The sequence below is a fragment of the Mizuhopecten yessoensis genome, unplaced genomic scaffold, assembly GCF_002113885.1.
Source record: "Mizuhopecten yessoensis strain PY_sf001 unplaced genomic scaffold, ASM211388v2 scaffold2329, whole genome shotgun sequence".
NCBI lineage: Eukaryota > Metazoa > Mollusca > Bivalvia > Pectinida > Pectinidae > Mizuhopecten > Mizuhopecten yessoensis.
The window spans coordinates 1,054,938-1,080,265 of NW_018404492.1; the positions used below are offsets into that span (position 1 = coordinate 1,054,938).

A 25,328-nucleotide genomic window follows, 5' to 3' on the forward strand; every position below is an offset into this window, starting at 1 on the left:
TTGGCAATAATTGTAAACTCACCACCAAGCATTATGACAGTTGTAACAAACTCATATGGTTTTTATTGATTTTTACACGTCCAGCTGATTCGCGATCCCTAGTTGAGCCGATTTTAACCATTAGGATTTTTCTCAAAAGATGTGACATGTTGACCAATAAAGTATTCATCTAGTGATTTTTGTCTGAAAAGATTCAACTAATTGAAGTAACGTTCACCTATCAATTGCATTGTTTGTAATGACAAAAGACGAGTTTGCTCTCTTAGATCGTATATGACCTGTGTATTTTCCCCGGAATTAACGTCTGTTTTCATGAGAGGGGCCGCGCGTGGTGCTGGAACACTTACTCCTCAGTGTTCATCTGATTTCGCCTCTACTTTTGTATGTAGGTTCATAATGTCTTTTCGTTGTTATTTCCAAATGTAATTTATCATTTTGTATCGACTTGGAGCTCAGATTTTGTATTTGTGTGTTGGCGATATGATACTTTCTATAACTTACTGATTGATCATCGATTGTTTAAAGGTTATACATATTATAAATAAAGGGTAAAACGTTCTATGGACAAAACGATAACGATTTACAGTAATATTAGCACATTTTAACTAAATGTACGTTTTAATTTATTAACACTGGTGTAGTAAATATGGCACCACAGGAAGAGGTTCATATTTGTTACAGTTGTGGTACACACAAGAACACGAGAACAGAATCCAACTTTGTAGTATATAGTTGGCCCCTTTACCCATTCACAGCAGGTCTGCATCTGGTAGAGAACACTTTGATTTTCATTGTTTGACCCTTTATACCACCGTAGAGTTCTAAATGGTCGAAATGGCAATATGGCGAAGGTAAGTGTTTACTTTGTCTGGTTTTCTGCCTCCTACTACACGTCACATATTACCATGTATCAATTGGAAGTAACAATCAAAAGCAATCGCGAAATTATGATTACTTTTACTCAACAACTCGAATTTACCATTCTAATTCTTAAAGAAGTTTCTAGTACATTTCGTAATGGCAAATATTCTGTCAATCTTTATAGTTATTCACTGTGTAAGTGTATATGTTATTGTATGATTTGACATTTTCTGTTTCTAATAATGCGTGGTAATGATTTCGTATTGCGCTTAGCTTTGATATTTTTTATTTTACAATATATATTTTAAAGTCAATATCTCCTTTCGATACGTAGATAATGTCCATAACGATATGTGAAACTCTAAACAAAAGGTCAACGTCCTAGTCGATAATCTACACCTTCCTTAGTGTTTTGTTTTGTATTTTTTTTATTTTATTTTTGTTGTTGTTTTGTTTTGTAATCCTAACGAATGACGTGTTGTAGAGTCTGTCACGCTATCTACATCACTTCTGCTTAGCAATGTAATGATTAGTCCAGATTTTTTGATAAAAAAAGTTCAACAAAATGAGAACTCTATCATCAAATGTAAAATTAAGAATGCTTGCATAACCGTCTAATTTGCGAAAATATATGAAATTGATGGTATAAAACAATCAAATTTTTCGATCTGTGGTAATTAAACCAACCTTATGTTGAAGCAAAATCTAGACATTATATTTACTCTACAAGGAACTTATCACCTATTCAATATCTTCTCTTCATTGGTAAAATATATATTAGACAAAATGTGACGAACATTTCTAGGATGAAGTACATCATTTATATTTATTTTTAGCACAAAATAAATACTAGTTGCCAGTGGATAGCTGTGATATTTGATAGGCTTGTTCTTTCCAGATGTTCAACACATCAACAAAAATACAATCATTTGACAAAAACATGATTTATTACTTGAAAACAACATAATGAAAATAAATACAATGATAAAGTATGCTGCGTCAGATGAACCTGCAACAAAAGAGAGAACACGTTATTACAGAATTGACATTGTGACATAGTTACCAGACTGGATTTCTTATTTGCGCGATCGTCATATCATCAAATGAGTATATCACTACTAAATATAGAAATGTGATACTTTGTGCAATTACAATTTCACTTTCATAGTTTTGGTTGTTGTAATATAACAAAGAGTGAACACTATTGAGTTATGATTAAAACGTATCAGCCAATCAGTATTAATTGCTATTGTTATCAAGTCTCGTTTGTTTAAGTGTCAATTCACGTATTTCCTATTTGTTAACGTCAACCTATTTTAGTATGATAAGAAACATGTCAATGTGAGGGAAACATAACCAAGACCAAAATAGGTAAAGAACAATGAGTTTTTTACCTTGATTTTTTTTTCTGCTACAAGTTTTCCTAATAACCACCAAATCTTGAACTTCTTCTTCCCCATCTGTTTCCATATCCACGTCCGTAGCCTCCCGACCCGAAGCCTCCCAGTCCGTAGCCTCCGTGTCCATAGTAATTGCCTCCATATCCGGATCCCCATCCGTTATTACCTAGAAGTCCCAAACCATTTCCATAATAGCCACCGCCATGTCCATACGAATTTCCTGTAATAAAAGGGTATACAAGTGATGAAGTAAGACCATTATAGTTGTGCCCTGACTGCACTCTTCACAAGTATAAGTATTGTACCATACTCATTAAAAGGTTATGATATTCAGCTACGTAAATATCAAATTTTCTGTTTATTATTATGAGTCTGTTCTTCAAGACGTACGTTAGGCATACGTATGTGATTAGAGCTACAACATTCGGTAATAGATACAGTATGCTAAACATGAACTTCACTGCACCATAAAGCTGTTTCGTCCCTATAAGACTTCTTATTTACGTGCAATTACGAAAATATTACTGCGTCAAAAAAGGAAGAAATTTAGTAACTAATTCTTGGATGCCCTATTGTAATGACGTCACGCTGGACAACAAGGCTGCGTGCTCTCTTGAATGGGCTACTCAATGCAGTTCTACCATTTTCAATTAGTTGGTACGTTTTGCTTATAAAAAATGTTATCATTTATGGGGTAATGTTAATAACTCGTTTCATATGCAGTTGAATAGGAAATAAGTGGTTTTGAATGCAATGCCTGTTTTCATAAAATCGATATAGGACCTTATATCCTCACATGTAATTATACAACATATTTTGTGTATCTTCACTGTACTGCTGATTGTAAGATTTAATCAAATTAATAATTTTTGATATTTCATTTGTTAAAAAGTGATATTCATACATACATATATATTGATATAGTTTTTCATCTAGCGAACAAATCTTGAGTTTATATTTTACTGTAATATATATACTGATGTGTGGACTTTCAATACACTCACCATGGTATAGGGCGCCGAGACCGCTAGCCACAAGACAGGAAAGGAGGAATATTACCTTCAGCATGGTGTTGGTTTGATAGGTACTGAAATAAATCCAATTATACTCACATTACAAAATAATTCCACTTCCAGTTTCAGTAAAGACAAGTAGTACTTAACTGGTAACTATGGCCGAATCGGGCGCTGTGAACTGTTCGTTTACTCAATACTGATTCAAGAAAAACCAGAAGCGGAGATAAAATCTCGAAAGGAAAGTCCTTTGATAATATTCCAAAATACCAATGGAAACAATTAAACGTAAATCGATATATTATCTATAAAGTTATCAATATGAACTTCCTTGTTTAAATGAAAACAAATCGAATATGTTATATGTGTGTTTAGTAACGTTGTGTCATTAACTTATTGTTACGGTAATCAACTAAACATGTGAAAAATGGCGTTGAGCGCAGAAAACACCTACAGCAGTAATACAACAGTACCCGTGGATATCTTAACATATACTCAAAATGCAATACAGAAGAGCCTTTATCTGAAAAATACTATTTCCATGATGGTCTTTGGCCTTACAAATAATGTTAACACAAGATATAGCATCCGATTTACGTTACACCTGGAAGCCAAGTACAAGGCAAACGGAACATGTACAACTGAACATGTAGTTACTACAGCGGCAGGCACTTACCTTGACGTTAGGTCGAGTCGATGCAGAGTAAAGATTGCGAATGTTTTGGAATTGGTTCTCTACCATATTTATACAATTTGCACAAGGAAATAAGGAAAACATTCTCAATTGCGATTCGTTGAAACGCCACACGATCGTAGTAAGATGACGAATGACCAGTGACAATTGTGACGCAGTGGTTAAACCAGTGACCTGTGTCCAGTGCGCTGTATTTATAAAAACCAGTGGTCAAAGCTTCCCAATGTCATGTGGACAACTACGTAAATAGAAATAAATAAAATGCACATCAGTGACTCGTTGATTGTGTCTTGAGACAAGTATATACTTACTTTGTATAACGTCTATCTCTCAGAATAAATTATCATGATTAGCTATACTTCAAATATTTCTATAATAAAATTGTTTTCAAGGAAACTGACAAGAGCTAAACAATATATATTAGTTAAATAATGAACTTTATAATTTATATAATATTTTTGAACGGTATGGGTCAAAGAAGTGATTCAAACACTGCAATTAACGGTTGGAATTCATATGTGTCATTTGAATAAATGGTCCATAGCGAGGTAAATGTAATCAACAAAACGGCATTAAGGCGGATGCTTTCATAAAAATAATTCTCATTCTCTCCTGCGACCCAACTAAATGCTACATTATGTCACATTATCTAAAAGGTCATTCGTAAACCCAGGTCATGCGAAGCTACAGTTCTCTTTTACTAGATGTGGAGAGGCATGCAGGCTTCAAAGTACGATTGATAAGATTATTGTGGTTCTGGGCATGCACAAAAATCATAGTAAAAATCCCGAGTAATATGTTTTACCGGAATGTCAAAAGCAAGGGCCTTGTGCCCGTAAGGAACGCTCGAACTTTACATAAAGTATCCTTTCGAAACATTTAATGTTGTTATACTAATAGCCAGACATACATAATAACCATTAAAGCACTTTTCAGTGTCAATGTTTGTTACATGTCTAGCACATTCATAACGTCATAAAATGTTATGACACGGCACACCCCCTTCAGTGCATTTGTCGATTTAGGTAACTTTGCCTTGTTTTCCTATGTATAATCTGCTAAAAAATAGAACAAAGAAATTTTACAATGATTTTAGTAACACCTATCTTGATTTGAGGCTGGTTTGCTTCACCACGAGAGGTAAAAGAGAAATTAAGTTACGCATGACCGAGGTGTTCAAATCAACTTCAAATAATATGTCATTTCATAGATATAGTTAGGTTGCTAAAGAGATTGACATGCTAGAAGTTCGTTAAACTATTTCATGAAGACATCAGCCTTAATGTCTTATTATTGACTACGTTAACCTCGCTATGGAACATTTTAATAGCTAATGTGCAAGTTCAATATATTCAGGTTATATATATATATATAGTCCGATCTTTAATTGGAGTATTTGAATATAACTTTATCATGGCGTTGGAATTTAGAGTGACTGTAGTTTTTTTCAGGAGGCTTGTTGAACCTTAAGGTTCAAAAATCCAAACAGTTTCTTGCATATTTTTCACGCTATTATTTTGTTTATATTATATTTAATTTTATAATCGAAACAAACAGACAACATATAGATATGTCAAATTTATCTCTGTCGACGGTTATCTAGCGCCTCTTGTAGTAACGGTCAGTTTACATTATATTTTAATTAAAATAATACATCTATCTCTATCTGGAAATTAATTACAACTTTTTGTACGACAATAACAAGCATATTTACCCAAATGTTATCAAGAAAGTAGAAGTAAACATCATATAGTCAATGCCCATAACATACAATTTCTGATCGATAACAAAATGTACCAAATCGTCAATAGACAAGGGAAAATGTTCAAGTGCACATGAAATAGTGTTAGAATAAACTAATACAATTTAGAGATTTTTCTTAATCTTTAAAAAGAAACGACGTTCAACTTCAAAAAACTCATGACAAACGTCACATGCAGTATTAAAGATGTATACGAAAAACTGCATGTGTTCATAATCAATTGTTCCAATGTTGAAAGTTTTGCTTACCATCCGACCATTTAGGAATAATCTTCTCGAAATGATTCGGGTTTTTTTCTCAGTGTCTGTTTCCTGATTAGTCTCTTTGTGATGGCGATATTGATTTCATAGACTTGATCCAACTATCGCTGATGCCGCTGACTACACGAATAGTACTAAGTTAGTGTTACATAATGGCAATGAGCCAAACGTAGTCAGTTCTAAATGTTTGTCTCGTTATAAAAATCCATATCGGCGTGGTTCTAATCCTCTAAGACAAACAAACAATACAAATTTCAAAATTCAAAATGATAGGAATTCAACATATGCGTTCAATAATGTGTTTCACTTTATTATTTAATGCACTAGTTATTATCATCTTAACGATATTTTAACATATATTCTCACGATTGGATTTACAAATTTTACAGGATGCAATAATGTTGTTGGGGCATGTTATGTATATGATATACTGGTCATGAGACTATCTTCTACTCCAATGGAAGACAAGACGAACAACACAAAACGATAAATGGTTTCCCTTTTGTAAAACTGCTACATATCGATGTTAGGATTAGTCAACACTTTGAGGGTTAGTAAGCGATTATTTGATCATGTTGTATTTTTAGTAAAACACAGAAAATTAAGAGATTCGGAAAAAAATATGTAGTGATGTTTTTTTGTACAACAATAAGAACAATAACTGGGGGAAACAATCCATTAATAAAGAAATATTCATTTATAAAGAAGAGTATCGACAAATATGTCATACAGTAAATTAAAACTTTTTTTTTATAATTTATCTAACAGGAAATAGGGGAATGTATTCTATTAACAGTATAAACATGAAACTGTAGTGTTAACAAATAACAGGTGAATATCAATCGGTTTATATTTAATTTCATGTTTTTCTTATCCTCAGAACATGGATAGAACTGTACGAGAGACGGAACAGACCAGTTTCCTTATCATAAGTAATAGATGTCCATATAAGGTTGAGAATGAAGCGGAATGAGAGTCTCGTGTGAGGACATCCTTTTGTTTGGGTTATTGAACAAGGTCGACTCTATCCTGGCAGTCGTCTGCCGTGTGAATGATTTATTTTTTATCAAACCTAAATATAAAGTTTTAAAGCAAAATTATTCGTATAGATGTGATGTATGAACGCCGTCAAATAGTAAACTGGAACCTAAATGACTAAATGTCTGTTTTATTGACATACATGCTCAGCATTAAAGAGAACAAATGTACATGAAATTGAGCGTCAAATATTGTCAATTAATTAATTAGGAAACAGAGGAACATGGAAAATGACAGCAAATAAACAGAACAACACTAACTGTGACCGCCAATAAACAGAACATGAACTGTGACGGCCAATAAACAGAACAACATAAATGTTGACCTCCTGTATGGCAACACTTTAAAAGAAAAAGTTGACAATGATATCCTATGAGAATCTGAGATAAGGTTGTACTGACACTGTTTACGGGGGTGATGGATCGCCCAATATGTATAGGTCACTTGTATATAGTCACCGTGATGGATATGACTGATATGTATGTGTATCCTACACTCACTCATCAAGTTACACACTTATTAGTCATCTTTCCCTGGTATTTCCTGCTACTGTTAAATGGCGTTGTAGAAACTGCGCTAGATTAGTGTGGCATTAAATGTAAGGGCGTTGTAATGAAATAGTGTAAATGCTGCGGCATTCCTTTTTGTTCTTGGTTTACAGGTTTAGTATTTTATAAGTAAATATATATTTCAAAATCGATTTAAAATAGTGTGTTGTTATTTGACCTAATTTTTGACCTATGTTAATATTTGACCTATGTAGTTGTAACAAATGGTTTGATACTCCTTTACATATTATATTGGGAAGCAAACTGATCAGGGATATAACAAAGATCTAACTGCATTTAGAGTAGGTTTCATAGTGACAACAAGTGTTGTGTATCAGAGCTAAGTGGTATGGGTTCCTGATGTCTTTGTTCTTAAAATTGACTTTCGAGACCATATTTTGAGGGTGTTAACGTTTTATATAGTATATATATATATATATATATATATATTAATTTTTACTCAAATTATTTAAATTATATCTTGCTCATTTCAGAGCGTGGTAGGAGAAATTCTGCATATTCTGCATATTGAAATATCCTGTTGTCATCGGTCGTGCTTAAAAAATTGTCATGGCTATGATATTATTTTGATATGTGACTTCATAACGCACGGTCAATATATTCAATGATTATAAGCCAGGATTCAACTAGTTCTTAGAATGGTTCCTTTTGATAAACCTCCAGGCTGTTCAACAACACACGAATTGTACTGACCCCCCGGCCTGTTCAACGTCCCCCGTTGTTGTTTTTAACTCCTCTCACTTCATTGCTGACCCCAAATGTTACTTCTTTGTCATTGTCCCCACTGATTGGGGTTGACCTTCAGACATTACAATTCTACCCTCGTTAATACCATGGCACATTTTCCCGTGTTTTTTTTTTATCCTCTAATGAAAGTGGGTCGTAATGTAATACTAACATTAAAAGATCATGCATTATTTGATATAATATCAATAAAATGTATATTTAAAAGCAACCTATTTAATTTATCTTTATTAAGTAAAAACGTATCAACTCGGTTGATAATATGCACATGCGTGTACTGTACAATGTGTCGTTCAGAAACAAATCCAGCACGTAAGTTTAAGTTACCCAGATAATTGGGTTTAGGTGTATGTTTATTTACTTAGAGAGTGCATTTCTACGCAGACTTTTGAAATCAACTATATCCGAAGTCTTAATTGCCTGTTATCCATATTAGGACATTTCATTACATAGAACAACTTAATCTATCGTTTTAGGACTGATATTTTGTGAAATAGGCGCTACTTTAAGTGTACTTTCATGTCTTTTTCAGATCAGTGACACTTTCTCACTCATGAAAACCCTTTAAAGAATGGCGAGCATATGCGTGATTTCAATGCAGAGAACAGCTTAAAATAGCCTTTTCATCGTTATTTTGTTAGCTACACGCCATTTAAAGTACTTTTTAATCTTTTTTTCAGATTGTGTCAATCCGTTTAACTCAATACTTCAACAAACAGCAGCTCGTCCATTTAATCGTTTTATTATGTAAAGCACAATGGTGATACATACTACGTGAACAGTTCCTTCAGTCTACGTGTCGAAAATCGGAATATATTTGTTCATCTATAAACCAAACCAGAGACATGTAATAATTTCTATCTAATCAACAGATCGTGAATCTAAGGGCATATCTATTTAGCGTTTCATCGAATATGAGGAGTTAAATCCATGTGCGTATAGTAGATTTATAATGTATTGAATGTTATAAATATAATTAACCTCACTAGTATAACTGGGGGAAGAATGGTTCACGATTCTGGATTCATATTCAAGCTAGGAAACAATTTAAATTAATGATTGATCGATTAATGATTGAAACTCTTTTCGACAAACTGATACAAGAGCACAAAAGTAAAAATTCAGAAATTATGCTTACCAAAACAGAAAACAATTTACCGGACCAAGTACTACTTTTGAGTTAAAGCACTAGCTCTGTGCCGAATTCAAAGGCTCTACTATTGACAAATCGAAACGGAATTCACTCCGGTTCCTTCTTCTTAAACAGCACGTTGCATTATCGTCAAACATAAACATGTATTTTATTTCTTTATATATCTTATAAACATAACAACAGGACTTTGCCTTTGAGAACACAGGACTATATCACAGGACCTCAGTACATAAGTATAAGTATACATATAAAACAAAACAACGAATCATAAATTGACGATTACCGTAAATATTTATATCTATGAAATGAATAAAATTGATATTTACCATGAAAACCCATGAAATCAATAAAGGTGACATTTACATTAACTGTAAACATTTAACAACATGACAGAATGTATCTTTATTTTTTCACATGTTGAACTGTTGCTTCAGAATTTATAATAAGTTCATGCTAGCGCTTTAATTACTGACGTCATAGTTGATGTAACATTGGTCTATTAACGTAAATAGCGGCCACTGAAGCGGTATAAAATGCATGGGAATCTGAGATTCAGCGTTATCTAAATCTAACATTATCGCCGATTATAATTTGAAAAAAAAGCCTAAGCCAGACTAAAACGTCAACTGTTAAACTAGAAACTAGAATTGTTTACCATTACAANGGGGGGGTAACCAGAACACTCTGGCAGATGGGGTATGTTCTGGTCAACAAAATATATACAACAGTCTTTAAAACAAAATATAACAATACTTCAGTCTTCATAAAAACAAAAGGCCTCTACAGCCTGTATCACTCACCGGTAATTTTACTTTCCAAAGCCAGGTGTTTATAGACTTGGACTGTGAAATTTTCCCAACATTAAAAATAAATAAAGTTATTGCTTGAACTGTATTTATTTTGTTTCCGACTTGGAGTCTTGATATGTTTTATGTGAAACCCGATTAACATTGTAGAACTGACAATTACAGTTCTTAATCCATAAAAATGCTCCTCAAGCTCCTACACTCAGTATTGCTAGGTCAAATTAAGGCTCCACTCTTACACATAGAGAGACTGCTTCATATGACAGAACATCATAAATCTAAATTGGTACATCTGCAAGGATAGAATTTTGATCTTAAGCAATTATGAAAATCAGAAATTTGACAATATAGATATGGTCTTTTCTGATGTATCAATGGGTGATATAAAGTAATCAATAAAATAATGACAACTGTTGCACAATCACACCAACAATCATAGCTTTTCTGTTCTAAATGTGTGAAACACTGCAACTAAACGCTTCATTGATAACATACAACTCATCAGTATGTCTACCCAGAATATGAAAGTGAGAAATCAGTGAGAGTTGGCACATATTCTCTGAGAAAATAAAACGTTCAAGATTCTCTGGAAGCTCTACATCATCAAAAGATCGAACATTTTCCATGTAACAAGAATTTGTTGGTGAAAATGTCTTTGTAAATAGTTAAATTCAATGGAGGTGAATACAAACAGAAATATTGGAGCAAGATAGAGCCACATCTTAATTAGTGCAGTATCGACTCTTAACTTTCGATAAGATGTCAATAGTGAGAAAACAACATCCTATTCATAATCAAAATACTCTTCACCGTCCTCTAAATATTCGTTTTTCCTGTTTTCATTGCTGTCAAGCCTTCGGAGGTACCAGTCGTCGGGCAGTGTTCGTTGGAAGTCCCGGTCCTCTGCTCTGGTGAACATCCAATCAGAACTACTGTCTGATTCTGCTTCATCCCCAACAAGGCGCAACTCCTCTCTGTGCTTCAGCTGTTGAATGTACCAGGATGGTTCTGTGGTTGGACAATCCCCAGAAGTGGGGTCACAAAAAGGGACGGATTCGTCTGAGGGATGGGGCTTACTATTCGTATCGTTATACTCCTCTTCCTCAAAAGTTCCACGCCTGTTTTTCTCTTGCTGGTAATTCGGTTTCCCTGTTGGATGTCGACTTCCATGGACTGGTTTCCTTATTTTGTCTCCGTGTCTTTTCTGACCCCTGTTGTTATTGTTACTGTCTTTTCTGTGTCTGTCTTCTTTTTGTGGTCGATTCCTAATATGTGGGTCATCACCACGACTACCTTTACAACTGCCAGGGTCTCTTCCAGTAGCCAGACTAACCTGCCAGCATGGAAGCACATCTCTACAATCAGACCCCATGTCCACACCATTATAGCGACTTAACCACCACTCCTGCTGACATGTTAACCACTTCCTGTTGAATGGGCTTAAAACTTGCACATCAATCTTTTTAACAAACTTCTCTATTTTGTTAAAACCTTTTCTTACATGATTAAGATTCATCCGCATAACTTTCTCTAAACTTAATTTGTCCATTTTCGTCCTAAATTTCCAGAACAGTCTACGATACCTCTTCACCACCGACTCTGAATAGTCCCAATTGCCTTCATCATCCTCCTCTTCCTGCTCTTCCTTCTCTTCATTATTATTGCTTGTCCAATATTTGTCCCTCTCTTCCTCCTGTTCCTTAGTATAGCTCCTTCTCTTTGTGGATCCAGTCTGTGATGATCTTTCTTCATTACTTTTTCCTTGAGTCTTCCAAGTATGACGTTTGTAGTTCCATCTACGTGTAACCCATGAACTCAGTTTCTCCGAGACCTTTTCCACTTTCTTGGACATTTTCTCTTTCAACTTTGTCACTGACGGCTCATGTTCCTTCCAAAGGTCCTTTGATAGATTCTTCACCTACAGATACACAAAAGATATATGTCTCCGATATCCTTCCATTATTCATGTACTACATGTACTATGTAATACATTTTGTATTAAAAAATCTGCACATTTGATGGTCAGTAATTCTGAGATAAATAGATGACTTTAATGTTAGATGTGGTCTACTTCAGAAGGTTGTCATGCTGTCAATAGAACTAACATTGCATCTGTACTATATAAACATATCATATAGCTGACGTCAAACCACCCCTCATTAGAAGGGTGACTACAAAAATCCTCATTCAAATCAGATTCAGAATCTTTATCAAATTTGATCATTAAGAGCTTATCAGTACAGATGAAATATGAATACAAACATTCATGTTTAAATTTGGTTTGGTTTTTAATATTGTTTAACATCCTATTAACAACTAAGCTAGGTCATTTAAGGACGTTCATGTTCAGAATACTGGGCTGGGGGCATGATCAATTATATATGAATACCTACCATGTAACAAACTTGACATGAACTTAAATTCTACACCCTGCTGTCAAATTTGTAGTTATTTTGATACATAAAAGGGGAAAATAAATTTAACTTTCTCCCATGTTTCAGATGTGAAATGAAGTAGTCTAACTGTCTCTGTGGTTGACAACTATCATTTATACTACATATATTTCCCTTTAGGACTTAGTTAAACTGATATATTATCTGTTCACACAAACCTGTTCCCAGGTGTCCTTGATCTGCTGGCTGACATCAGACATAGACGACTTAGTTTTGTTGTACACATCTTGAATGGTTTCACTCCATTTAGGTAGGGACCCTCTCTTATTTCTCTCACTTGAGGAATCGTTCTCATCATCACTTTCAACATATTCCTCGTCAAATCCTGTGTCAAAGCCCCAGTCATTCTTTACTGGTTTGGAGTTGGAGTTGTCTTGCTGCTCTGTCTGGTGTATGTCATCCTGCTCTGTTGTTTTGGGGACATCATCCTGCTCTGTTGTTTTGGGGACATCATCCTGCTCTGTTGTTTTGGGGACGTCATCATGATGTGTTGTTCCCATGGTTACCATAGATGCGATGTCCATTATTAACTGCCATCCCTCCAAGGTCTGATTTTTCACAACTTCCCATTTGTCTTTAACATTCTGTAACAAATAAAATATCAGGAATTGAAATATTGATGTATGTATAGAGAAATCATTGGAGACAATTATCACTTATCACAAACAGTAATGCTCTCTTTAATTAACCTATCAACACATCTTCAACAGAATACATTGGTAACACATACCATTTGGCTGCATTAATGTAAGTAAAGGTAATACAAATTGGTTGTGACACAAGGTGGCAGTGTATAACTGGGAAGTTATACTGAAATATGCGACAGACTTACCTCTGAAAAGTCTTCAGGAACAGAAAAATTTTGGAGAAGTTGACTAAATTCTTTCAGCATCTCTTTTCCTGAGCACTTGTTTCTGTCAGAAGATTCTTTCTGTTGTTGGTACATACTTTGCCACTTCTTTGAGCTTGCTTTTTCAAACAGCAGATCACTTTCCAAAGCAACAATCTTGTCCTCTAGTTTAAGTGCATCCTCTGTCCTTCCTGACCCAACAGGATTGTCTTCTGTATGACCATGACCTTCTGACTTATGTTGACTGTCCTCTACATGAACTTGACCCTCTAAGTGTTGATCTCCCGGTGTAAACCAATCAAAGTCCTGTTCTCCTTCATCTTCCTGGTCGGGGACCTGGTTGCCAGTGGTAACTTGAGAAACACTGGGAGGAGATCCGTACCTCATCATTCCGATCTGCTGGATCAGATCAGCCTTCTCCTGCTCCAGACGGTTCACTTTGTCCATCCATTCAATGCTGTTTAAACGTTGTATTTGTTCTATTGTCATTTCATCTCTTCGGAGAAGTTCCTTATGTTTCTCATCATATTTTCCGAAAGTGAAAAGATAGTATCGATATTCATATCCTTCTGTGAATGTTGGGTCAAAGACAAGCTGAAATTGAAAACACAAAGAATTAAATGATATCAATTTAAATGAAAATAACATTAATTCTCCTGTATTTTACAATGATGGAAATATATAATATTTCTTTGTATAGTACATCATTTCAAGAACAGTAATGTTATTGATGTAGAATGCTCCATATTTCAAAATTGAAATAATATGTAAAGTATTTCTAAATCAGAAACAAAAAATTACATTTTAAAAAAATCAACCAAATGTACTCCAGTGGGAAATCTGTTTCAAAGCTTTAGGACTGTAAATTGCCTCATCACATTTCATGATTACTTACCTCTGTGTTACTTGACTTGAGTTTTTCTAAATCATGGGAAGCATTCTCTGTCATCTGTAAAGTTAAAGATAATTGTGGGTGTCAAATCAAAACATTACTTTAGTAAACAGGTTATGAATATAATTGTTACAGAGTACAATATACAACTTGACATCACATTTCATTTTTTAACACTAGGTCAGAATACCGATAATTACTGTAAAATAAAATTTTAAACAAGAGGCCCAATGGGCCTGCATCGCTCACCTGGTATAAAACTCACACTTGTAACCTTAAAAGTGATCTAAAATAAAGCTACAGGCAAAATATCAGTATTTATGATTAAAATTCGTTCAAAAGACCCTGTTAATTTTTTTTAAAACATTTCACCCCTGTGATTGAAAGTCGAACAAAGTCATTATGTTGAACACATTGTATAGCCTTTCATCTCAGGATGCAACTTGCAAAGTATAAACATCCTGGGACCCATGGTTATTCATAAGAGGTTGTTTAAAGATTTTAAACAAATTTGACCCCTGTGACCTTGAATATAAGTCAAAGTCATTCACTTTAACAAACATAGTAGTCCTTGATCCCAGCATATGCTACTAACTAAATATCAACATCCTGAGCCTTTTGGTTATTCAGAACAAGTTGTTGAAATATTTTAAACATATTTGCTCCTTGTGACCTTGAATATGATTCAAGGTCATACATTTAAACAAACTTGGTAGCCCTTGATCCTAGTATGCTACTGACTAAATATCATCACCCAGGGCATTTTGGTTATTCAGAAGAAGTTGTTTAAAGTTTTTAACATATTTGACCCCTGTGACCTTGAATATGGGTGAAGGTCATTTATTTGAACAAACTTTGTAGCCCTTTATCTCAGCATGCTACTGGCCAAATATCATTACCCTGGGCATTTTGGTTATTGAGAAGAAGTTGTTTAAAGTTTTTAACATATTTGACCCCTGTGACCTTGAATATGGGTGAAGGTCATTCATTTGAACAAACTTTGTAGCCCTTCATCTCAGCAAGCTACTGGCCAAATATCATCACCCTGGGCATTTTGGTTATTCAGAAGAAGATGTTTAAAGTTTCTAACATATTTGACCCCTGTGACCTTGAACATGGGTGAAGGTCATTTATTTGAACAAGCTTTGTAGACCTTCATCTCAGCTAGCTACTGGCCCAATATCATCACCCTGGGCATTTTGGTTATTCAGAAGAAGTTATTTAAAGGTTTTTTAAGACAATTGACCCCTGTGACCTTGAATATGGGTGAAGGTCATTCATTTGAACAAACTTGGTAGCCCTTCACCCTAGCATGCCACTGACCAAATGTCATCTCCCTGGGCAGTTTGGTTATTGAGAAGAAGTTGTTTAAAGTTTTTAACATATTTGACCCCTGTGACCTTGAAAATAGATGAAGGTCATTTATTTGAACAAACTTGGTAGCCCTTCATCCCAGTTTGCTTCTGGCCAAATATCATCACCCTAGGCCTTTCGGTTATTAAGAAGAAGTCGTTTAAAGTAAAATATTGACGCCGGACGCCGGACGGACGACCGACGGACGGACGACGGACGCCGCACCACAGCATAAGCTCACTTGGCACTTTGTGCCAGGTGAGCTAAAAATGACAAATATTAAATACAACCAATTATAGGATTGCAATTAATGAGGTATTAATATGAAACTACACTTATCTTCAATTCGGTTTTACTTATACACGATTGTAAAAGTTGGTTTAGAACATATTTTGAAGTATTATTTTATTCTGAAATATTTGGTATCATTGTTGATGATGTCAGGGCTAAAGCATTTTCTGAGTTAGAATGAGCACTTTATTTTATTTAGACAATGCAACCTTTCACTTCCATAAATTTTAACTCCATCTCTGTTTTACATTGTTTAATAGTTCAAAACATACACTTCAGTTTGGAAATATTTCATCTCATTTATCTGATAAATAATTTTATGCCATGAGATGTACACACCCATTCTACACTTCGTTGCAGAGATTGGATCTTTGTGTCACGAGCGAGTAACTGCTCCTGAATATTAGCTATCTCCCTGTTTGCCTCAGCCAGTCCTGTTTCAATACTTGGAGTATTCCAGAATGCTCCTAAGAATATAGATATCAGAAGATATGGCAGTTTACCAGGTATTTACATATATATACAGAGAACATGCAATTCTTATCTGGTTGTCTAACTAGTTTCACATCAAGTTTTAACAAGTTATAAATGATACATGATAATTAATACATCAAGCTTTACTGCCTCCTATATTTACTGACAAATATGTTTTGATATTTCTATCCTAAACCTATAACACAAACAGGTTTTTAACTAATCAAAATAGCATGCAGTTGGAGATTTTCTAAATGTTATTATTTCTATTTCAGTAATTTACATATTTAGCCATAGGAAAAACTAGCTGTTGAAGTCATAAGTCACTAAACATTTAACCATTTTGACATCATAGCTACCAACAGTTAAACTAAATAACAGTGATTGGCTGAAAATGCATGTCAGCCATCCATGTATCCACAAACAGATCATACTGATATCATCTCTCATCCAACAAGTTATCCAGTATCAACACAGAGTAAAGGGAGACAATCACCTACATGTACCTGCCAACCATGTATCCACAATGTATTGACAAAGAGTAAGAAGAGGCAATCAGTTAAAAGTACTATGTATGCACACAAAGTGAGACAATCAGCTACAATACCAATAGTATAAAGAGTGACGTTAAATAACAACTACACTTTGTACATACCTGAGCCATAAATGTATCCACACAGAGCTGCCATCACAATCACCAGTGCGATATATTTGACATTGCCTAGAGTTTTCACAATAATTTCTGAACCTGTTGTTTCTGCTTTGACTCTTGGGATTAATGTAGTTTCAGCAGAAATTTCAGCAGTATCAATGGTGTCAGCTCCTTTATCTTCATCTGTAAAGGATAGGTCAGGTCTCAGTGTCATACATACACAAACCATCTTTATAAGGTCAGGTCTCAGTGTCATACGTACACAAACCATCTTTATAAGGTCAGGTCTCAGTGTCAAATGTACACAAACCATCTTTATAAGGTCAGGTCTCAGTGTCATACATACACAAACCATCTTTATAAGGTCAGGTCTCAGTGTCAAACGTACACAAACCATCTTTATAAGGTCAGGTCTCAGTGTCATACATACACAAACCATCTTTATAAGGTATCATGTCAGGTTGAACATTACGAATATTTTGAATGTCTGGAATGATTTTCACATTAAAGGACTAGAATTATCACTCTGAAGCAGTTAAGTTCCCAAATAAAACCATACCTGAACTGAGTTCTTTTCTTAAATAATGAGAATGGGGATTACATTACAGTCAATGCATATGCAGAACAGAGTTATATTGGTGAAACCTGAAATATTTCGTTACTATCATAGGAGTGGTAAACACTTAATCAATACCCACCATTTAAGGAAGAGCTGGGATCCAAGTCTTCAATTTGAGGCTGTACTATCTCAGTGATAAATCCAGTGATAAATCCTTCCTGTGGTTCTACGGCAGAATCCTCCTCCTCCTCCAACACAGCATCACATGTCTCTTCATCATCATCCTCCACAATATGCCCTTTTTCTACCTCCGCATTGTCTGGAACACTTTCTCCCTCCTTTTTATCCTCTTCTGCCTCACTTGAAGGTTTACTCGACTCCACCACCCCGGTTACTGCAGCAGTGATGTCAGATTCCACAGGGAGAGGTGGGAGTGATGGGAGGGGTAGAAAAGGTTCTGTAGCCATCATGCTTTCTGTCCTAGAGGATTTATCTTCATCTGTCCTAATGGAGGTCTCCTCCTCCGTCTTATAGGAGCTTTCCTCGTTTGTAAGCGTTGTATCAACTGATTTGGGTTCTTCTCTAAAAGATTCCATACTAGAAGGTGCTTTTATGCTTCTGGCTGTGTGTAGTAAGTGTGAACCATCATCGTCCAGTGATGGGCTAATCAAAAACAAAAAGCAAAAGAAAAATGTTTGGAAAAGATCTTGAACAATGGGCACAAATTGGTACTTTAATCAAAGCAGGCCTATGCATTTCTATTTGTGTAGAAACAGATCATATATAGATGTAATTGCTGTTATGTTATCTCATTTTGCCAGACCTCTAAACAACAAGTTTGAGATATGTCAGGTCTATCTATGTAAATTGAGATACTTCATTTAGAATTAAATAATATTTATATTATGTATGCATTACAGTAACATTTCACTTTACTAAACTATGATTATACTATTCACTTTTTAGATGGGTTAAAATGAGTATTCATCATGTGGTTGTTATTAAGTGACATTTGACCTATTTACCTTGTGCATGTGTCTCTTGTGTTGTCTGTGTCAGAGGATTGTAATATTGAGGTCACAGAGACATTACTGCTGCTTAGGTCAACACTGGACACTGGCTCAATGTCCGTTGCCTCACTCTCCTGTGTTGTGTCTATCTCCTCACTCTCCTGTGTTGTTGATTCCTCATCGCTCCCCTGTGTTGTGTCTGACTTCTCTTCCCCCACTGACGAGGTCTCCTCATCCTGTCTATGACATGCAAAGTGCAAGTTCTTTGCAATCATAGTGCCCTCTTCATCATCAGCTGACTCGTCAGACTCTCCTGTCAGGTCATCTATGGCTGTCACAACAGATTCCAACCATATAAGTACTTTGCTTTTACTCAGAATAAAGAATTTAGTCAGAAAATTAACATTTAGAAAATTCCCAATAGGGTATTAATATACAATGCAATAGCTAATTTATAAAGTTAGTTGGAGCCAACAAAGCTATATCCACCACTGGGCCTTTGATCTTTAGGGTTATGTAATAAGCAATCCATGTACACTGCATTTAAGAGATTTCAGGTAAGTCGAGATAATTTTTGGCCACATCAACCCATGTGCTGTGGCTTATACAAATCCTAAAATACAAATGTACCAATTTTCAGCATAAACAGTTTAATGCTCAATAAGTGATATTTATTTGACATCAAACCCCGTGATGCAAGCTCAACCTAGATTGAGGGTTTGGAACTGTCTGCAGTACATGATTAAAAATCTTGACCAAACAATTGAAATTTGACCTCTTGACCATGTAATCTTCACTTTGAGGTTACAGTGTTCATGTTGTATGCAACACACTATTTTTTCATAATCTCGGATTATGTAGTAAATATAACTTAGTTAGAATCTGGCCATGCACTTCATGCAGTACATATAATTAATTTAATTAAGTGTTCCTTTAAATTTAATTTGGACTTGAGATTTGGAAATCATAAATGTATACCTTTGTTGTTATGATGATGCTCACCTGCTTCTGTACTTGGTACCCTCAAGATAAACACAGGATTGACTGACCCAGCAGCCAATGATGGAGAGGAGGGCTTTGGAAGTTCACATTCTGGGTCTGTATCTATAGAAACCACTTCTATGTCGCTGTCAGAATCAAAGTCATCTTCTCGCTGTGATAATAATAGAAACAAGTTAAACAACCAATATACTAAATCAAACCTGCCATCTTATACAGCCTATCTATGCTTTCCATTATCTGGTATGTACTGCTTGCACAAAATCAGTCAGGTATCATGATCATATGACACAAGAGTTTCTGGTATATAAGTCATAATAATCAATGATTGACATTATGCTATGTTAGGTTCAAGATTCTTAATTTAGTATACTTAATTATTTAGTACTGCACAAATCAAATTGTTAGTATCTGATATCAATATTATATTACTGTATTCTGCGAAAGTGAAAGTAACTGCACGTACATAAATTGAGAGTGTTTCTCAAGGTGCATGTTTTTACTTCCACTGTCTAATTATATAAGTGTCTGTATATATACACCTTGGACATTGTGTAGATGAACATATGCTGGCTTTTATAAAAGAGATAAGGAAACCTTGATGAAATTAGTTAAATGTTGACTTTTAAGTGGGTAGATGCATTTTGTGACAATACTTTGAAACAAATATATACTGTTGAGTTTTGATGAATTATTTTGAACTGACCTGATTTCTGTAATTACCAAGAAAGAAAAACCAAGATGAACCCATACCGTACTCCAAGTATAAAGTTCCAGTGACTAGTAGTGTAGGAGATAGAGCCCATACAAACCTTTTCTTTGATGCAGGTCAAAGGTCAAAATGTAGGTCAGAGTGAACTTTTTTTAATACATGACATACCACCTTACAAAGGTGAAAACATACATTAAGTATGAAGTTCCAGTGATAAGTAGTGTATAGGAGATAGAGAAGCCCGGACAAGATAGCGAAAGGACAGAAGGACGGACAGACACGACCCAAAACTATAGTTCCCCCCCCCCCCCGGTTCACGCCAATCATGATTTATTTTAGCTATTGGAGCCAGTGGCGACCACAAGAGCGAGTCTTGGCGTGAAATGATAAAGAAAAACAGATGTTATTGAGCTTTTCAACCTGAACATCTTATTAAAACATTTCTATTGGTTTAAAAAGAAATATTACAAATATAGTCGTTGGTCAGACATAAAATATCTAAATCAATCAGTAGCAATATATAACAGTCTACCCCTTCGGGAACCTCAAAGGTGCCTGGGTTCATATGCGGACCATCTTCAATTTGAAATTCAGAACGTCTTTAGGTTGTATGTTAGATCTTTTCCTTCGGGCCATGTGAGCTAAAAACTACATGTGGCTTGACATTGTTTTAGAAAAAAATATTGCAAACTAGCAATAGTCAGCATTTTAGTTTCGGTCAGGTACATCTGGACCCCTCAATCTACATGTGCCGGATTTTCCTCGGTTCAGGTCTGTGCCTGTCGTTTACTTTACAGATTCAACCGGATACGCGAATGTACCCTAAATCAATCAACAGCAATCCATAATTTAACAGCTAGTCTACCCCTTCGGGAACCTCAAAGGTGCCTGATTCATACTCGGAACATCTTTAGGTTATATGTTATTCCCGTTTGAAATTTGGAACGCTTTTAGGTTGTATGTTATTCCTTTTTAAAAGGAAATTGATATCCAAGTTATCCAAGAGCTTGTAATTAGCGCCTGATATATTCCGACAGAAGCATACACACGAAAGCTCTAAAAGTGTTTGGCAACAGATGTCAAAATCTGGGACTGAAACCGAAATTAATCAGGGGTGCCTTAAAACGTGGCTGATGTTTACCTCATTGCTGCTCACCCTGCTGACAACCTCCCAGGTGTCAAAGTCATCACTACTGCCAGACTGCAGGCTGGACATGTTGCTGTGACTTCGATTCAGTCCTCAATCACATGACCTGCCGTGTAAGGTGTCTGTTAAATAACCTAGAAGGATAAATTGAAAAATATTTCATCAGTTCTAATTAATTACACTTTTTTTCAATACTGTCTAAAACTACTAATACCATCTCCAAAATAATTATAGGGTTCCCAAGGAATTAACACTATAAAGGGGGGAAACTCCAGCTAGATCTTTCACTTAACTTTCTCTTATTCACAATATTTCACAAATGATGTCCGGTATCAATTTTAAAGCAGTTTACATAAATTTCCATCCTAATAAATTGTCATATCAAGGTTTTGAAAACGCACTTACAATTATTTTTGCATTATTATTTTTTTTCATTTTCAAACATGTGACATTATCTACAATGTATATATGGTGCATTTTATAATAAAGTGTTCATATATTTTCCTTTGCTTATACAGATTTATGCAATGACACTTCAAATGTCATGAGGTCAAGCAGTTTCTTTTTATAAACTTGTTATGAAAATATTCATAAAAATGCAAATACATAGTTCTGTAATATTGTGAAATTAATGAGCAGATGTATGCTAAAAAGTGATTTTATATTTCCCTTCCATAATTAAAGTCATACGATGCACTTTCAATTTCCTTGTTCTAAGATGCATGTGTAACTGTTGGGAGATGAGTTACTATAAACAGGATATCAAAGGAAATGAGTCAGTTTTTTATGATGGCTAATTACCAACATCAGGATGGCAAAGGTCACATTTCATCTGGATTAAAAATAATTGTCAAAATCCTCATAGGTATAGGTTTTTAAAAATATATACCGTAAAAACCCATGTAATTTGTGCAGGTACTTTTTGAGGCTGAAAATTCCCAAAACAGCTTCTACTCGAATATTTTGCGCACAAAAAAAAGTGAAAAAAAAGTTCAAGGTCCGAAAATCGATTTCTGAAAATGAAAGACAAACCGCTTAGGATTCTTAGGATTTTTGTAATTTGTTTATTATAAGTAAGTTACAGACTGGACTCCCCTCCCCCTCCTAGACTACATGTACAGATGGTCACACTAATCTACAGATTCCAACCTATATCATAACCACAATTATCTAGGGCTACTTAGCAGCTATCTTCAAATAAAAATAAAATTCTGACACTGACCACGAGCTAATAAAATTCATAGCAAATTATATGCAAACTTAAATCAATTAAAAGGCTAATAAATGCATAACAGAGACTGTGAAAAACCAATCAAATGTATCAAGGTAGGTATGAAAAAAATAGGGTCAGTACGAGAAACACAGGTATATTTTTATTTGGCCTGGTCTTTTTATATACTGTCTATCAGAAATATTGTGTTCCAGGGGAATTATAATCAGCATGCGAGTATAATGATTTTTTTATAATGGTCTGTCAGCTGGCAAACAGACAAATTTAGATTTGCTCATCAATCAAATCTTTATGGCCATGGCAACAAAATCAAACCTTGAATTTCCCAAGGCATGTTACTGGTTACATAATCCAAACAATGGCAAACATAGGCCTCAAAATTAAAACAGTCTCAGAATTTTTACATGTTCAAATATATATGTCTATTTAAAATAGATTTCCATAATTATAGACCTACTGAAATTTTCAAAGACCAAAAACTTTTACTTACATATATTTAGTGCTTGACAACATGAAATTAAACAAATATGTGTAATAATTTAGAAATGAAAGTAATTCTACAGTATTTTTTTCAATTTAAATGCTAGATTTGTCATTGAATCATATATATACACATCATAGGAAATAATGTCATAGACAACTTTCTCTATGAAGTAAATGATTCTCATAGTAGACAACATTTTTTTCAAAGTGATTGTCTAGATGGGTCTACTGTTAAGTTCGAACACTGAAAAAGCCCAGGCCCCTTTTTCAATACTGTAAATCTCATGAGACCTGGCAAGTTATCATGAACAAACAATACCCCTGAACAACATTATTTTCATACTTTTCTCTTTTGTGAAATTTCACATAATAAATTATGAAAAATTACGTTTGGACTTGCTCTAATTAAGTTTCAGCACAGTCAGCAGTTAATTGAATCAATGCAAGAGAAAGGTATGAAAAGAAAGATCCTTGTCAAACTCATTTATAGTAATATAACCTGGGTCAGGTCTGAGTAGACATCCTCATTACATTTGTAACAGGACATGAAAAATCAGCACAGCCAGACTGGGGTTCAAACCTGGGACTATATCTGAACACTACACAGACACTCCACCAATAGAGCTATTTGGTCACCAACAATTGACCTAGTCCAATTCCGCTACATATGTATACAATAAGTATAATCTGTCATATAAATAGTCAATCTCCTCAGTCACGGTAAGTGATACAAAATGTACAGTATACCTGAGTATTTGGAAAGACTAATGGTTTGTAATAAAGATACAGGTACATAGCTAAAGCTTGTGCCCAGAGGTGTGTGTGTGTGTATACACACACATACACACTATATATTTAGCTCTATACAGAGTAGGAATTGAATTTCATAATCAGTAGAACTACACATATTTGTATATATATATATTACACCTCAAAGTCCTGGCATGTTTTTGAAAATGTTAAATCATCAGCAAAAAGTACATGTGTACCAACAAATAGTAGAAATGTTTGTGGATGTAAACACCAAAAGTGTTATTTGTAAGGTCTTCCAATCATCAATGCAACAAAAGACCTCATATACACCATTAACTGCATGTCACCACATCTGTGTCATATATATATTTGGTTAGATAAGGCGCATTTGGTTTACATAAATATGCCTGCGTTTCTGAGAAAGATATCTAAAAATACGTATGATATAATGTTGCGGAATTCAGTTTCTAAGCTGTGGTCGATAACAGATGTCGCTCTCCCCGATTAAATCGTTTACCCGACAGTATCCATATCCTGGTTTGAATTTTGTTTATCAGTTTATTATACCTTATTATAAGCTAAAAAAAAAAAAAAAAAAAAAAAAAAAAAAAAAAAAAAAACACACATTCTGCGTTGAACTGGAAACAACAAAATAAGGGTTTTTGTTCATGCATGATCACTTACTTTCTGTGTCAGATATTGATATACAGTAACAAACACCAGGGAGGTACTTACGGTTGTCAGTTGCATTGTGTCCTAATAATAATATAACACTAACAGAAAGTGTCGTTTTCAGTTTTTCATTTCCTGTTATGGAACACTAAGCTTTCTATAATGATTATGTTTGTGTCTTCTGTTCTCTTTGGTCATTAAGATGTAAAACTATTACTAACGAAGAAATATTAAGTTGTCACTTACCTTTACCATGGCTCGGACAAAACAACGGGCACCTTCTGACCCTAACGAAAGTATTCCAAGTCGATATACCTGGCAAACTATCAACAAAAACCACGTGATGTTTACATCTGCGTTAAGCAAGCGCTTTGTACATGAATAAGAGTACAACCGATACAAACATTCAACCAACGTCAAAACATGTGTGACGTAAAGATCGTCCAATGGAATAGAGACTAATCTCCTGATAGAAATAGAAACACTTTGGGCAGATA

The 25,328-nt window shown here is 34.8% G+C and overlaps 1 protein-coding gene and 1 long non-coding RNA gene across 4 annotated transcripts; both read right to left on the minus strand.

Moving 5' to 3' along the window:
- Positions 1-1,789: 1,789 nt before the first annotated feature.
- LOC110445530 lies at positions 1,790-4,058 on the minus strand. The gene is made up of 4 exons (XR_002462382.1): positions 3,951-4,058; positions 3,266-3,348; positions 2,256-2,481; positions 1,790-1,870 (listed from the first exon to the last, which is right to left on the minus strand). It is a non-coding gene; the product is annotated as an uncharacterized LOC110445530 (long non-coding RNA).
- Positions 4,059-10,751: 6,693 nt separating this feature from the next.
- LOC110445581 lies at positions 10,752-25,200 on the minus strand. 3 transcript variants are annotated; one of them, XM_021490255.1, is made up of 11 exons: positions 25,078-25,200; positions 21,687-21,798; positions 19,813-19,987; positions 18,850-19,165; positions 17,964-18,487; positions 17,269-17,448; positions 16,479-16,606; positions 14,499-14,552; positions 13,586-14,197; positions 12,912-13,337; positions 10,752-12,218 (listed from the first exon to the last, which is right to left on the minus strand). In XM_021490255.1, the coding sequence occupies exons 2-11, from the start codon at positions 21,759-21,761 to the stop codon at positions 11,085-11,087; spliced, it is 3,624 nt and encodes a 1,207-aa protein (XP_021345930.1). In that variant the 5' UTR covers positions 21,762-21,798; positions 25,078-25,200; the 3' UTR covers positions 10,752-11,084. The 3 variants fall into 3 exon arrangements, with proteins under 3 accessions (XP_021345930.1, XP_021345931.1, XP_021345929.1); XM_021490256.1 differs by having other exon boundaries at positions 19,837-19,987; positions 21,687-21,826; XM_021490254.1 differs by having other exon boundaries at positions 21,687-21,826.
- Between the last annotated feature and the right edge of the window lie 128 nt (positions 25,201-25,328).